Source organism: Aedes albopictus, chromosome 2 (genome assembly GCF_035046485.1).
Source record: "Aedes albopictus strain Foshan chromosome 2, AalbF5, whole genome shotgun sequence".
In the NCBI taxonomy this organism is placed as follows: domain Eukaryota; kingdom Metazoa; phylum Arthropoda; class Insecta; order Diptera; family Culicidae; genus Aedes; species Aedes albopictus.
In genome coordinates this window covers 510,088,356-510,104,291 of record NC_085137.1, presented here as the reverse complement: position 1 = coordinate 510,104,291, position 15,936 = coordinate 510,088,356, and the positions used below count along the sequence as shown (strand labels likewise).

Here is a 15,936-nt window from a genome sequence, read left to right as displayed (position 1 = left end):
TTCATCAGGATATCAAAAAAGCCACGATTTGATATGGTCGGCATTCAGTCAGAGTGGACTACGCGATTTTTCGGGCAGGTAAAGATGAGCTGAGGAATTCGTTAAACCTGAACTTTTCGACATTATTTTGATGCAGATGTGTCATTATATAAAAGAATAATAGTATTTCTGAAAATAATGCCAGAGTTTTGAAATTTCAAGTGCTTGCTGGACATTTTCTCGAAATCACTGAAAAACAGATGGTTCGGTCTGACTTAACACCGACCATATGTCCCTTGCATGGGTTTAATTAACTTTTATACTATGCCACCTCCGGCGGAACATTTGTAACCGGTTCCGATATAGTCTGAGAAAGCTTTCCTGCTAACTGTTCATCAGGTTATCGAAAAAGCTGTGGTTTGATATGTCACACACATGGTTTTATTTCAATTTTATATTTGGCCACTTCCGACGGGACACCCGGAACCGGTTCCGGGACACAACCGGTTCAGATATGGTCTGAGAATATTAGCCTGCTTAGTGTTCATCAGGATATCAAAAAAGACACTATTTGATATGTCGCATGCATGGGTTTGGTTAACTTTAATACTTGGCCACTTCCGGTGGGACATTTGCAACCGGTTCCGGGACACTACCGGTTCAGATATGGTCTGAGACTATTTTTCTGCTTACCATTCATCAAGTTATCGAAAATGCCGTAGTTTGATGTGTCGCATGAATGGGTTTGTAGCGTTTTCATATCTGGCCCCTTCCTGGGGTACCGGTCCGGAACACCTAAATGGCCATAACTCCGGAACGGCTGGACCGATCTGAACCATTTTCAATAGGAAACAATGGGACCAGATTCCGCGTCGAATGAACCGTCGGTCAATAAAATCGGTTGAGGTTTACTGCCAAAAAGTGATGTGAGTTTTTTTGTACACACACATACACACACACACACATACACACACACACACATACACACACACAGACATCACCGCAATTCGTCGAGCTGAGTCGATTGGTATATAAGACTTGACCCCTCCGGAGGCTCTATCAAATTTTCGTTTTTGGAGTGAACATATAGCCTTTCGGTACACCTTGGTGTACGAGAAAGGCAAAAATATGATTTCCCAACATATTTTTTTACAATTTCATCAAAAAATTCACGAATTTTGTAAAAGGTTCATGATGTTCACCACATTCTTAATTAAGACAGAAGATGCCTTAAGAACACAGATTTATTTTTCTTCTAGTGGAGTCTCGACTGTATCGTTTCAACTATCATTTAATACGGCTACGCAGTCTTGAAATTAGCAAACGATGTTTATTACGAAACGTTGGGCAAGTAATAACCATCGTTTGCTAATTTCAAGTCTGCGTAGCCGTTTTTAATGATAGACATATTTTTCTCAAGAAATTCAGTACAAACCTGTTCAAATTCAAAAAATTCAAATTTTTACTTTTGGGTTCTACTTAAAAGTGTGTTTTTAGTCCTGGGATTCAATTTTGAAAGGTCATTAGTTAGTATGTATGTAATATCAAACCCTAGAACTCCAAAAGTCCATTTTTTATCTTTCTTCTTCTTCTTTATGGCTCGACGTTCGCATTTGGAACTTGGCCTGCCTCTATTCAACTTAGTGTTCTTTAAGTACTTCCACAGTTATTAAATTCTTTGCCTGCCATTGCATGAATTTGTACAATGTGTTGCAAGTACAATGATACATTATGCCCAGGGAGTCGATTAAATTTTTCCGACTGGAACGGGAGTCGCACCCACCGTCTCCGGATTGGTGATCTAAAGCCTAAACCACTAGGCTAACTGGAGACATATTTTTTGTCTTTATTAACTCTAGTTATCCAGTTTTTAGAAATTTTTAACTGTAGTTTATCTTGGAACCTACGCTTCATTCACATTTTGTGAATTTATTGGGAGCGGGACTCGGTCCTCGACGTGATAGTCACGTGCTTTAATCATCACATCAGGTCCATCCATAAAAGTTCATTTGAATCCCTTTAAAAAAGTCATCAAAATTCTTCAAAATATTTTCGACCATCTCCAAAAAAAAACGAACAATAATGTTCCAACATTGATATTTCATTCTGAACAGTTTTGAATTTTTCAGGCGAAGATGTTATTTAGCATTTCCGGTAGAATATGATGTGTAGTTTCATAAGACTGACTAATATTAAAAAAATGAAAAAAGCATGTTTTGAATCAAGTTAGAAAAACTCATTGAAATTTAACCCTCTACAAGAAACTTTGAATAATGATCCATGTCGGAAACCTGAGGTAGATTTGAACCCGAAATTTGTTCTTATATATTGCATGATCCTAACTTGTTAGAAGATCGGTGTCTTTAGCAAAGTTGTTGGGTAGGTCAAGGATCTACAGATGCTGGACCATTTTATTGAGAAGTTCACGCATAGGTGGTGCTAGTGAGCGTGTAAGTATTAAATATTTGATCACATATATCAATATCCTGATCACCTAAAAGTTTGATGTTTTCGGCAAAGTTTTTTATTGGGTCAAGAGTTTACTAATGATCGATTGTTTTTTTTTTTGCAAATTCTACACATAGATGGCACTACTGAGCGTGGGAATGTTATATTTGATATATCTTAGGATCCATATAGAAAGATGGTATCTTCAGCAACGTTGTTGGGTAGGCCGAGGTTATTCGGGATTTAACAATCTAACGATCGAGCCCAAAATTGTTTCACTTATATCTAACAAGTTGAGTTGAGTGAAAATAAGAATAAAGACGGTCGAAAATCAACCAACATCTGGACAATTTCTACAAAATTGGTCATAACTCAGGTACCGAGAAAAACCACATCTTGAAAATTTAACAAAATATTGCTTAGGGGAAATTTTATAAATATTTTTTGGGAATTTTTCCGGACTTCTAAAATAGTTTTTCCGGCTTTTCCAACCGATTTCCCTCAATAGTGTAAAATTTTGTGGAAAACAGTTTTTATTTTGTATATTTTAAGCAATTAATGCTGTGAAAATTTGCTTATGGTTTCACTAATAAAATTGTGACTACGATATTTTGTTCTTGAGTTATGGTTTTTCAAAGTAGGTGGTGTCTGTGGAAAATGTTTGTTTTCCACTGGAGCTTTCCGGAAAATTAGGCAACGCAGCCCTGATTTTTTCAATTTAGTTTTATATATATGAACCCTACCCATAAAAACGTTTTTATTAAATTCTGAGTACCTTCGTTTCAATGTTTACGATAATAATAAAAAATAAAAACACAGATCCACCTAGTGGTGATAGTGCCTTTCTCGTCGAATATCTACTCATGATATTTCCGTCGATGTTAGCCAAAATGTTCCTGAATCCTGAGAACACTTTATATTGAAAAACAACCATTTCAACAAAGCCATCATGGTACATATTCCGTGTATTGGGCTCATTATGACCCCATTCCATGCACTACGGCAGCGGGTAGAGGTTAATGTTATTCACAATCACAGATCACTTTGTGATTTTCTACAAAAAAATGTTTCAGCATACTTTAGGTTATATTTATTATCATTGATAACACGATTTATGTAAAGCTTGACCTCCTTACGAGAAAAATTCAGAAAATGAAAATTTTCTATTCTAATTTCAATTAAAACGTTGATCCGTCTTACTATATTTTTACACCGCAGCAATCTGAAATGGTATGATTTGATGAGATCGCTAGTAGTAGTCGTAGTGGTCATAGGTAGTGGACGTACCGATACATTTGCTCCAAACAAGGGGGCTATTTTTCAGTGAAATTGCTGTGCGTTAAATCAACGTTTTCATTTTTCTGATAATTGATTGCCGGGAAAAGTGAATTTTATGGAATGTTAATTGTATCAGTTATAATTCGTGTATATTATTGCAAAAAATATTTGCCCATATTGATCCATTTTCTAATGGCGGATGGAAGAATTCGATATTTAGTGTCTGTGGTCCACTACAGAGAAATTGCATGAACTCAGTTGTCACACATGTTTAATTAAGTTGTGTTAATATGCCTTTTTAGTGAAGGTGCTGCCTGGTAGTAGGTTAAAACGAGTGAGAAAATTGCTTCAGTATGGGAAACATACTGCTGTGGGAATGAATTCGAGCTTGCTCGGCGCCCATGTTGTGGTCGTTTTGATGATCATTTTCTCAGTGCCGCTGTAATCCAATTATCAACGGTGAGATCTGGATGCGTGCCAATGTTTTCATGCATGTAACGTTCTGCTGGTAAGTCATAGTGCTACTTTCAGCTTGGAGATCGCTAGGATCCGCAAGTAAGTAAATAAAAAAAAAATGCATCAAATCGTGTGCATACCTGGAGTTTAATTTATTGCATAATTCATTTGATGTGTATGTTTGTCGCTCAGGGCGCTCTATTTCGCTCTCCAAGAGAACGTTTTGTACTTTTGAATGAATATTCAACACATCATACTCGATGGTGCCATAGTAGTTTGATTGTATAGTGCTAAAGAGTCATTCCTCGAGGTGGTATCTCATTTAGACTACTTTCGCACACTTTGGTATGGTGATTTTGCATGTATTGAACTTGCAAGCAGAGCTTTAGGGGCTTATACAAATAACTTAACTTATAAGAATGCCAGTATTCAAACACAATACAATACAATACACGACTTCTGTATTGGTTTGTCCTTCTTCTGGGGTAGAGAAGGTTTTGAGAGTGAAACTCTTTCTTTCTTCTGGTGGATTCCATCGAGTCGACATCGTTAGTTCCTTTTTTTACCAAGCAGAAATTATCTGTGCGTTTTCTTTTCCTATCAAATTGCAAACGGTTAGAAAAAGAATTTCCGGAACAAAGATGCAGTGTGCTGAAACAACAGTGTCTAGTGAGGTTGTGAATGCAGAATCTCAGCTTTCAAAAACTGGTGATTCTAGTGAAGCAGGATCATGCTCGTTAGGTTTGTCGTCTTCCACTGCGGCCGGCTTAGAAGATGGTGTTGTATTGCCACGTGGTAATGTTGTGCAAGCGAACGCATTGGGAATGGAGACAACTAATGCGGAGCCAACATCTCAATCATCACCATCATCTGATGTTCCGCATGGAACTCCGAGGGACAAATGGCGTTTTCAAGTTAGGCTTGAAAATGGCCAGTTCACGACTGCGTCAAAAGACGCACTTTTGAGGGACCTGAATATGTGCCTATATTCATCAGCTGGTTCTTCGTTCATCCCTAGTTTTATGGGGTGTGGTCTGCGGTTCGGTGTTGTCTGGTTTTCTCCGGACGATGAACGCAGCTACAATTGGTTAATTGAAAAGCTTTCAGCGATCAACGAAAAAGCTGGTGAGTTCAGGTTCACAATTGAACCCTTTGCAGCTCACAAAAATAAAGTGTGCATAAGCCTCCCTTGGGATTCCAAGGAAGGGTTGCGTGATGCGAATGTTTTAAAGCGTCTCAAATTCCAGAATCCAAAAATTTCGACAGATCGCTGGAAGGTTTTTAAATCCAAAATTTCTAACAACAACAAATTGTTGTTTTGCAGTATCGATGGTACTTCGCAGAATCTTTTGCAGCAGCAAAATTTTCGTTTGAACTACGGGTTCAGTAAGGTACAGGTAGATGTACTTCTCCAGAAAAATTATGGCAAATCTTCTAAAATCTAATTTTAGATAGTAATTTGCTCAAACTGAGCCCCATATATAACGATGTAATTTCATTGTTTCTTGAACTCTCTCTCTCTCTCTTCTTGGCGTAACGTCCTCACTGGGACAAAGCCTGCTTCTCAGCTTAGTGTTCTATGAGCACTTCCACAGTTTTTAACCGAGAGCTTCCTCTGCCAATGACCATTTTGCATGTGTATATCGTGTGGCAGGCACGAAGATACTCTATGCCCAAGGAAGTCAAGGAAATTTCCTTTACGAAAAGATCCTGGACCGACCGGGAATCGAACCCGTCACCCTCAGCATGGTCATGCTGAATACCCGTGCGTTTACCGCCTCGGCTATATGGGCCCTGTTTCTTGAACTACGGGTTCCATTTTTTTTTGGTTTGACCAAGTTTGTCTATTGCTACTGTAAAGTAGCTCAATCTGCCGTATAGCGGTTCATTCAGTAACATTTGCTCTAGATGTTCTGGTTATTACACACATTTTCTCCATCTTTTACTCTATCTCCTTCCTCCTAAATCCACCCTTTCCCTTTTTCCGTTCAGGTAAATGATGATTATGACTGTAAGTTTGGCGAGGCACAAATCTCCCAACAGTAGGAGAACGTGCCGCCTGAGCCGATGTTCTGATACCCCATTCCATGCACTACGGCAGCGGGGTGAGGTTCATGTTATTCACAATCACAGATCACTTTGTGATTTTCTACAAAAAAGTTTCAGCATACTTTAGGTTATATTGTATAATCATTGATAACACGATTCATGTAAAGCTTGACCTCCTTACGAGAAAAAATCAGAAAACGAAAATTTTCTATTCTAATTTCAATTAAAACGTTGATCCGTCTTACTATATTTTTACACCGCAGGAATCTGAAATGGTATGGTTTGATGAGATCGCTTTGGTCGCGATTTTGTTTTCTTGCATATATGAAGACTTTGACCATTTCTTTACTTTTAATCTTTCCCAACGTTTACATACTATCAAAAAAATCCAATTGTCTCAAATAAGTTCTGAGATTCTTGTCAACTGTTCATCGGGTTACCTAAAAGCCCGAAAATTAATGTGATCTGAGGCTATTTTCTTGCTAACCGTTCGGCAAATTTTTGAGGAAGCCGCGATTTTGAAAGTTCACCAGATTATCCAAAACGCCGCTATGGTTTAGTTGCCTTCTATATTCTTGTCTTGTTACCAGTTATGAAACACTACCGGTTCTCCTAAATATTGTCTGAGATTATTTGCCGGCTCACCGTTTATCATGTATTTTGTTTTGTTGGGATTTAAACCACTGCGGCCATTACTGTGATCTATTGTGGTATATCCCTGTTTAATTTGTTTGCATTCTTTCAGACGACGAGTCACCGTTTAGGGTAACCGTCGTTTGTTGATTTGCAATGTTGGCATATCTGGTATGATTATTAGAATGCACTCTACCACTAGATTGGGATTTTTCAACCAAATTTCAAAAGGACTTACGACTTCCTTGTTGAAATATTTACTTCTACGTACAATTAATACCGGACAGTCACATAATAGATTTTTCAATTTCACAGTTACAAAATCAAAAGATATCAGTTTGATATCGGTTAATCTTTCTCAAATGTTTATCATATTAATGAATAAGTCATTGATATGTCGCATGTATTGGTTCTCTTTTACATTTGACCATTTCTGGTGGGACACCCGGAATCGGTTCCGTAACAAACTGATATGACTTCCGTCTATTTTCTTGCAATCATGTTACCTTAAAAGCTGTGATTTGAGGTATTGCATGCATGGGTTTGGTTTCAATACCGGTAGTCTCTTTACCCCTTCGCGACGACTTTTTTCACCAACCAACGCGTCAGCGAGGTGCAAATGACCCAACCGTCCTGAAAGGGTTAAATAGTCTGAGCCTATTTGCTTGCTAATATTCATTGGGTTATCCAAAAACCCGCGCTTTGCTGTGATGCATGAATGGTTTTGTTCCAATTTTATATTTTGTCGTTTTTGAAGGAATACCCGGAACTAGTTTCGACACTACAGGCAGTTCCTAAAGTGGTCTTAGCCTACTTCCTTGATAACCGGTCATTAAGTTGTTGGAAAAGTCGTGATTTGATGAACCGCATGCATTAGTTTGTTCACTTTTATATACGGACACTTCCGGCGGGACACCCGGAACTAGTTTCGAAACACTACCGGTTCAGATATGGTCTGAGGCTTTTTTTATGCTAACTGTTCATAAGGTTATCGACAATATCGCAGTTTGATGTTCCGGAAGCATGGCGTTCGATCAGTTTTATATTTGGCCACTTTTAGCGGGACATCCGGAACTGGTGCCTGAACACTACCGGTTAAGATATGGTCTGAGTCTTTTTGTTTTTTTTAATGCCAACCTTTCATTAGGTAATCATAAAAGTCGCGCTTTGATATGTCGTATGCATGGATTTGGTTCACTTTTATGTTCGGCCACTTCCAGCGGGACATCCGGAACCGGTTCAGATGTGGTCTGAGACTGTTGCCAACTGTTCATCATGTAATCGAAAATGCCACAGTTTGATGTGTCGCATGTATGTGTTTGTAAAATGTTTCCAATCCGAACCATTTTCAATAGGAAACAATGGGATCAGATTCTGCGTCAAATGAACCGTCGGTCATTAAAATCGGTTGAGATTTACTGCCATAAAGTGATGTAAGTTTTTTTGTGCACATTCACACATACACACACTCATACACACACAGACATCACCTCAGTTATACGAGCTGAGTTGATTTGTATATGTGACCCGACTCTCCGGGCCTTCTATCAAAAACCCATTTTTGGAGTGAACATATAGTCTATTCAGTACACTCAGTGTACGAGAAAGGTAAAATCCAGCCAGGATATGACTGTCAATAAACTCTATAGGGCACTGCATTGTTTTGATTTTGTATGGGGTTTTGACGTTTCTTGGCCTTGTTGTTTACAAAATTTCTGTAAGAGTAAAAGAGAAGGGGAGAATTTCATGCAGTGCCCTATAAAGACAAAGTAGGACAGTCCCAGTGGTTATAGTGCTGCGGTAGTAATTGATACGGATGTGTTTGAAGTTGTTGAAGATTTTTTGTATCTTGGTATACTTGTGACATGTGACAAAGACATTCCCGTGAAGTGATAAGGCATATTGTAGTAGCGAATAGGATATTTTACGAACTGCGTAACCATATATCGATGATTCTTTGTGGTTACGTAGTTAACGTTCACGTTATGGAAAATTTGTCATAAATTGATTCCGTATAGGGAATCACGCCACTTGGGCGGTGGCTTTTATATTCGTCTGTTTGCCACTAGAACTCAGTCAAATTTGAACCAATTGACACAACTTTTGGAATGTGGTGAGATAGGTATAGTATCTACCCGTGTACAACATTTCCAGTCAATTGGTTCAAAATTGACTGAGTTATAGTAGCAAACAGACGAATATAGAAGCCACCGCCCAAGTGGCGCGATACCCTACCTCAAAACAAAGTTCCAAAACCATTGCCATGCTCTAGTTATTAATCTAGAAGTACAATCAGTCGACGAAGCAGAACCATCTTCGCAGTTAGAAACTCGTATCATTACTCCCCGTCGACCTTCATAAATTTCGACTCCGAAACGAATCGCCACCCTCTTCTGTTGGAGCCTCCCCCGGTGCCAACCAGTCGGTGGCGTTAGAACCCCAGCAGCGGGTGGTGGGCAGCAGCATTGCCCGAGGTGTGCCCGAAACCGAACGTGTGTCCCCCATTCGCAAACGGCAGTCGCTGATAAATGAATGTTGTTCACTGGCACACGAGGAAATTAAATTTCTTCAACATTTCACTGACGTTCGCCGGGGCGAGAAACAGCTTCCACAGGAAAGCGACAGCTTTTTTATTACCCCCCGTTCAAAGTACTTTTTCTGGCTAACATATGTACTTTTATGACTCCGGCGCCCGAAATTGGGGACATTTGAAATTTTCACGCGTACTGCTGCTGCTGCTGGGAGAAAAATTGGGAATGATTTCTTGTGTGCTACTCGAGATGATATATGTCCCGGAGTTGCGCTCTCAACAAATGCAGTTCTCTTCTCTGTCCATCTATATATGTAGCTGCCGGTCGGTTTCCTATTCGTGTCGCCGCCGCCGGTCGTTAATGTAGCTGCACTATTGGTCGTTTATCAAAAGAGCCCGATAGGGAAGCACTGCACCTTGGTGCTGTTTCTGGGAAAATTTATGGCACACAGCAAAGTTTCTGTTTAGAAACTCTCTGAGCATCGGCGTAGCGGTGGGGTTGGTATAATAATAAGTAATTAAAGAAGATAATCAATATTGTCCCACCTGATGGTCAGGATTGATTCTTAATATGTACACATTTCAGGAATTATTTGAGTCGGTTTAAGTTAGCCAACATTTCATTGTGGGGTGTGGCTGGCCCTCCTAGCTACCCCAGTGTATCCTATACACACGCGCTGCATGATGTCGACGCCAAGTCAATTTTCTGGCAATGAATCAAATCTGATTCCTCCGGGTGGCACCTACCCACTCACCCTCTGTGTATGTATGTATACGCTACCTACACTCCCGTTCAAAAGTTTGGGGTCACCCCCTCAAAAACATGTCATTTTTTTAGGCCCATATCTCCGCCAATTTGCGTCCGATTTCAAAACCCTAGGTTTCATTCAAAAGATAATGAGTCAAAGAAACTTTGAACATGATTTAAAAGAAACTTTTTCAAAAAATTTTGTATGTAAACTTAACCCAAAGTTGCCAAATTTTCTAAAAAATGAATATAAACTTACGGCAGTTTCGCTGGAAGTTGGGTCGACCAAATTTTAAGATGAGAGCGGCAATATGACCCATTTTCTATTAGCTTTCAACTGCTTTTTACAGAACTTAGCTAAAAAATCTAGAAAAAAAGTTATTAAGTAAATTAATCCTTGATGTCATCGACCAAAAGTTTGGGGTCACCCCTCAATATGATGTATCGGCCAAAAGTTTGGGGTCACTATCGTAAAATATGGAAAAGTGATTTGGTGATATCTTCGTCATCTATAGTTCAATTTTAATTATTTTTGGCTCATTTCAAAGATAATTAACTAAATTAACGTTTGATGTCTTTAACTTAACGTATTTAACGATTTTTGTATATAAAAATGTTATGTAAAGTTAGCACATTTTACCACGCTTCAAAAAATTAGGCAACTTTACGTTAAGTTTTAGTATGTAAATTTCAACAAATATGTGTGGTTCAATGTCTATGCAGTAAGTATCATTCATTTTGTTTCAAATAAGCCAAGAAGAATTAAAATTGAATGAAAGATGACAAAGATATCAACAAATCACTTTTCCATGTTTAACGACAGTGACCCCAAACTTTTGGCCGATACATCATTTTGAAGGGTGACCCCAAACTTTTGGTCGATGGCATCAAGGATTAATTTACTTAATAACTTTTTTTCTAGATTTTTTAGCTAAGTTCTGTAAAAAGCAGTTGAAAGCTAATAGAAAATGGGTCATATTGCCGCTCTCATCTTAAAATTTGGTCGACCCAATTTCCAGCGACACTGCCGTAAGTTTATATTATTTTTTTAGAAAATTTGGCAACTTTGAGTTAAGTTTACATACAATTTTTTTTGAAAAAGTTTCTTTTAAATCATGTTCAAAGTTTCTTTGACTTATTATCTTTTGAATGAAACCTAGGGTTTTGAAATCGGACGCAAATTGGCGGAGATATGGGCCAAAAAAAATGACATGTTTTTGAGGGGGTGACCCCAAACTTTTGAACGGGAGTGTACTTGAACCAATGAATCAATGAGTGCTGTTGGCCTACCTTTGAGCACGTGCACATAGATACTGGATTGTCTCGCATTGGCAGGAGCGCAGGTGTAGTTGCCCCCGTGCCTCGCCGTGGCATTTCGCACCGTGAGAACACTCGACGTCAACTTGTTCGTCGACACCGAGATGCCGTCCTGCTGGTCGTAGTTGACCATTCGTTCCTCGTGATACCTGTGAGCCGGAAAACGAGAAGAAAGGCAGAAATCGCAAATCGATGGTCAAAAATCGGCACTTTATCGGGGTCCGACAAAAAGCAGGATCCTGCTACAGCTACACTTACCAAAAGACGTACAACGGGCTTTCGGTGGCACGTTTTAGTTTGCATTCCAGCCGCAGCGTCGATCCCTCGTCTATATGCAAATCAGGCGCTTCCAGAATTTCTGCTACGGCCTCTGGCGAGTGGAGAGAAGATGAAAAGCGAAGAGATGTGAGTTAGATCGTTTCTTGGGAATTAGGAGAACGTGAACGTGGGCTTTGTGCAGATAATTGAAGCTGGAGTTGTCACCACAATTATAGCAATCAATTCGGGCTGGATGAGGAGGGAGTGCTGCTCAATATCCTGGATGGCTGATGGGCAGTTTAAACAAGCTGGTTGAGATATGAATTAAGAACAGAAACTGCACTCCCTCATGTCATTTTTTAGGCTCATATCTCTGCCAAATTGCGTCCGATTTTAACAAAGATATAACAAATCACTTTTCTATGTTTTACTGAAGTGACCCCAAACTTTTGGTCGATGACATCAAGAGTTGATTTACTTAATAACTTTTATCCCAGATTTTTTAGCTAAGTTCGGTTAAAATTGATTGAAAACTGTTAGAAATAAGAACACATTACTGCTCTTATCTTAAAACTTGGTCGACCCAGCAGCACTGTCATAAGTTTATTTTTATAGGATAAATTCCCGGAGTAATCTCTGCAGAAATTATTTTGTAAAATATCCGTGGAATTCCTAAACGAATCTCAACGGAATACCTGAAAAAAAAAATGCTGGAGGAACCTTCAGAGGAATCTTAGGAGGATTCTCTGGTCAAATGGCATAAGACAATCTTGAAGGGATTCCTGGACGAATCCATGAAAGAATTTCTGAAACAATTTCCTAAGTTTCCTGAAAGAATTCAAGGAGAATTTCCTGGAGGAATTTGTGAAGGTATCCCCGAAGGAATCCTGAAGTATTTTCTGATGAAATTCTTAGAGCAACTCTTGGAGGTATTCTTGAAGTAATTTATGAAGGCATTGCTGGAGGAATTGTGAAAGAATTCTTGGAGGATTTCCTGGAGGGATCTCAGGAGGTATTAATCAAATAATATACACAGCAATGCATGTAGGAAACTCTAAAGAAGTTTCAGAAAAAAAAGTCACCGTACAAATTCCTCCTGGAATCCCTGGTGCAATCCAGAGGGAAATTCCTGGAGCAATCCATGATGAAATTTCTGGAGCAGTTTCTGGAAGAATACTTGAAAAAATGTATGGTTAGCTACTATCGAGCGCCATACTGGAATTCCAGCGTAGTGGAAAAAGTGAACATTATACCCGAAAAATACAATCACACGCAAGGAGTCTTGGCTAAAAAAAAATACGCCTAAACTAATGCCTAATGAACCGATACCAAAGTGGAACAAAATTGACCCTTTTGCACCCGACGTTTTATGTTTAAAGAAATCGTTTTTGATATGTTGATTTAGATCGAGCCTTGAAGTAGGTCCCAACAATGGCCGAAACGTTGGCGAAGATTTAAAAGAATCAATGCAAGGTTTCTTTGACTGCAATGCTGAAAAATGTCTACGAACAACAACATTACACTTGTATGGAGGAATTTCTGGAAATTTACTTAGAATATCCTTTGGAGAAATTTCTGTAGGACTCCCTGATGAAATTTCTGAAGCAATTTCTGAAATCACTAGAGGAATCACTGGAGAAATTCCTGAAGGAATACCTGGAGCAATCCAGGAAGGAATTCCTGGAGGAATCCCTGATAAAACTTCTGGAGAAAGTTTTGGAATCCCTGAAAGAATGTTCGGAGGAAATTTTGGAAAAAAAACCTTGAAAGATCCTTTAGAGAAATTTCTGGAGGATTCCCTGGTGAAATTCATCCCTGAAATCACTAGAGGAATTACTGGAGAAATTCCTGGAGGAATTCTTAAAGGGATTTCTAGAAGACTCTTTGAAGGGATCTTTGGATAAATCCCTGCGGATATCCTTGGAGGAATACTTGGAAGAATCTCAGGAGGATTCCCTGGTACCCCTGAGGATTTCCTGGAGGAATACATGTAGGATTCTCAGAAAGAATTAATTCCAAAAGAGTCCTTCAGAGAATCCGCAGAGGAAGTTCTGAATGTGCAAGAAAGATCACTAGTCCACGGAAAGTTATAGGTAAGCATAACGATTGCCTCCATAGATTTCTCAAATTATTTTTTTTTTTTTGGATTATCCCATTTTTTATTTATTTAATAATAGGCACAATAGCGATTACAGCATAACGGCGCCGAGTAGCGAAATAATTAATAATTAATGTTAAATAATAATAAGGAAAGAATATACTAGTTTTACAAAATATCTTTAACAATGGAGTGCCTATTAATAAACAATAATTCTACTCTAGATGACAATTTTGGCTTTTTTTATGAAGCTATTAATGATTATCAAAATTTTAGTGTTCATTTTGCTAAGGATATCTCTGATGCAACATTGAGCCGTAAACCCTTCTTTTTGAAGCTCATTCACCAATGTCCTGCGATGGTCGTTGTATTTCTGGCAGTCCCACAAAACATGGTTGAAGTCTTCATATCCATTTCCGCACTCGCAAAGGTTTGACTGTTTAATTCCTATTCGATAAAGATGAGAAGAGAGACAAAAATGGTTGGACATTAATCTACTCATATTTTTGATCATGTTCCGTTTCAAGTTGAGTTGACTGAACCAAGGTTTGTCGCTTATTTTGGGTAAGATTGAGTAGCAATATCTGCCCAGATCATCTTCACTCCATTTTTGTTGCCATTTGTTTTGTATGTGACTTTTGATTACGGGTAAGTATTCTTCATTCTGGATGGGACGCTCAAAGAAATCTCCAGTTAACGCTCCCGCTTTTGCGAGCTGGTCAGCGGACTCATTGCCATTTATACCACAATGAGCCGGGACCCACAAAAACTTTACTACATATCCATGAGAGTATTGCATTCTAAGAATGCGTTTGATTTGCATGATGATTACGTTTGAATGTTTGTCAACGACACACGAAGAAAGTGCTTTGAGAGTACTCATACTATCGGTGCAGATAATATAGATTCTCTTTGGAAGATCATTTATTATTTGACACGTTTGTTGGATTGCCAAAGCTTCTGCGCAAAATATTGATGCTGGAGGCTCAAGTTTGTAGCTACGCTGGATAGTTTTATGGAACAGTCCAAAACCTACATTGTCATGAGATTTGGAGCCATCTGTGAAGAATGTGTTTTCTAGGGGAATGTGTTCTGTTTTATTTCGAAATGCACTAACTGCCAGTTGTTCATGCCAACAATCTGCAATTCCTTGAAGCTCTTCGTGCAGGGACAAGTCGATTTGAAGAACAAATAGAAGATCTTCAATTTCGAAATTAGTGGAGCATGTATGTATACTTGTATGGACGTTCATTTCGGTGAGAGTAGTGTAGAGCGAGGCAAGGTGGTGACCAGGTTTCAAATTTTTCAGAACAGTGAGGTCACTATTGAGCCGGTGATCTGAGGTGATGCTTTTAGCTAGAAACCGTAGATTTAATTCTTCATATCTTAACTTCAAAGGTTTAATTCCAGCCATAACTTCCAAAGAAGACGTATGAGTTGACATCATACTTCCGAGACAGATTCGGATGGCTCTGTTCTGAATTCGCTCCAGCTTCAGGATATGAGTTTTAGCGGCACTGTGGAAAGTTATACTACCATATTCTATTACAGAGAGTATAGTAGTCTTATATAATGTGATCGTGTCGGAAGGATGGGCTCCCCACCAGGTACTACAAATCGTTTTTAAGAAGTTAATCCTTTTTTGACACTTTCTAACAATTTCTCTGATCTGCCCTCCCCATAAACACTTTCGATCAAACCAAATTGTATAAAAGAGGGGACAGGCATGATCCTTGCGGTACACCAATGTATCCTGTACGAATTTCTTTAATATGCCCATTAATAGTGAAGTGCATTCGTTTCATCTTCAGCAGTGTGAATAAGAATTCGCTAATTTGAAGGGGAAATCCTGCAGATATTAGTTTACGGTGTAAAAGATCAATGCGAATAGAATCGAATGCTCCTGAAATATCTAAAAACACGGCACTCAGGTTTTCTTTTTTGCCGAATGCTACTTGAATAGCAGTTGAAAATTTTGCTAAGCAATCACGTGTGCCTCGTGCTCGTCTAAAGCCGTACTGTGAATCTGAAAAAATATTATGCCTCTCCGCCCAGTGTTCCATACGAACTACTAACATTTTTTCGAATGCTTTTCTGTCACAGACAAGAAGCGAAATAGGTCGATAAGAATTATGATCTGTG

At 38.9% G+C, this 15,936-nt stretch overlaps 1 protein-coding gene across 1 annotated transcript in view; it reads right to left on the bottom strand.

Moving 5' to 3' along the window:
* The window catches only part of LOC109404744 (igLON family member 5-like), a 289,833-nt gene that overhangs the window by 68,676 nt on the left and 205,221 nt on the right, over positions 1–15,936 (bottom strand). The window contains exons 4-5 of the mRNA XM_029870292.2: positions 11,697–11,808; positions 11,412–11,587 (exon numbers count right to left, since the gene is read on the bottom strand). Of these exons, the coding sequence (XP_029726152.1) occupies positions 11,412–11,587; positions 11,697–11,808 (288 nt within the window). The remainder of the gene's footprint in view (positions 1–11,411; positions 11,588–11,696; positions 11,809–15,936) is intronic.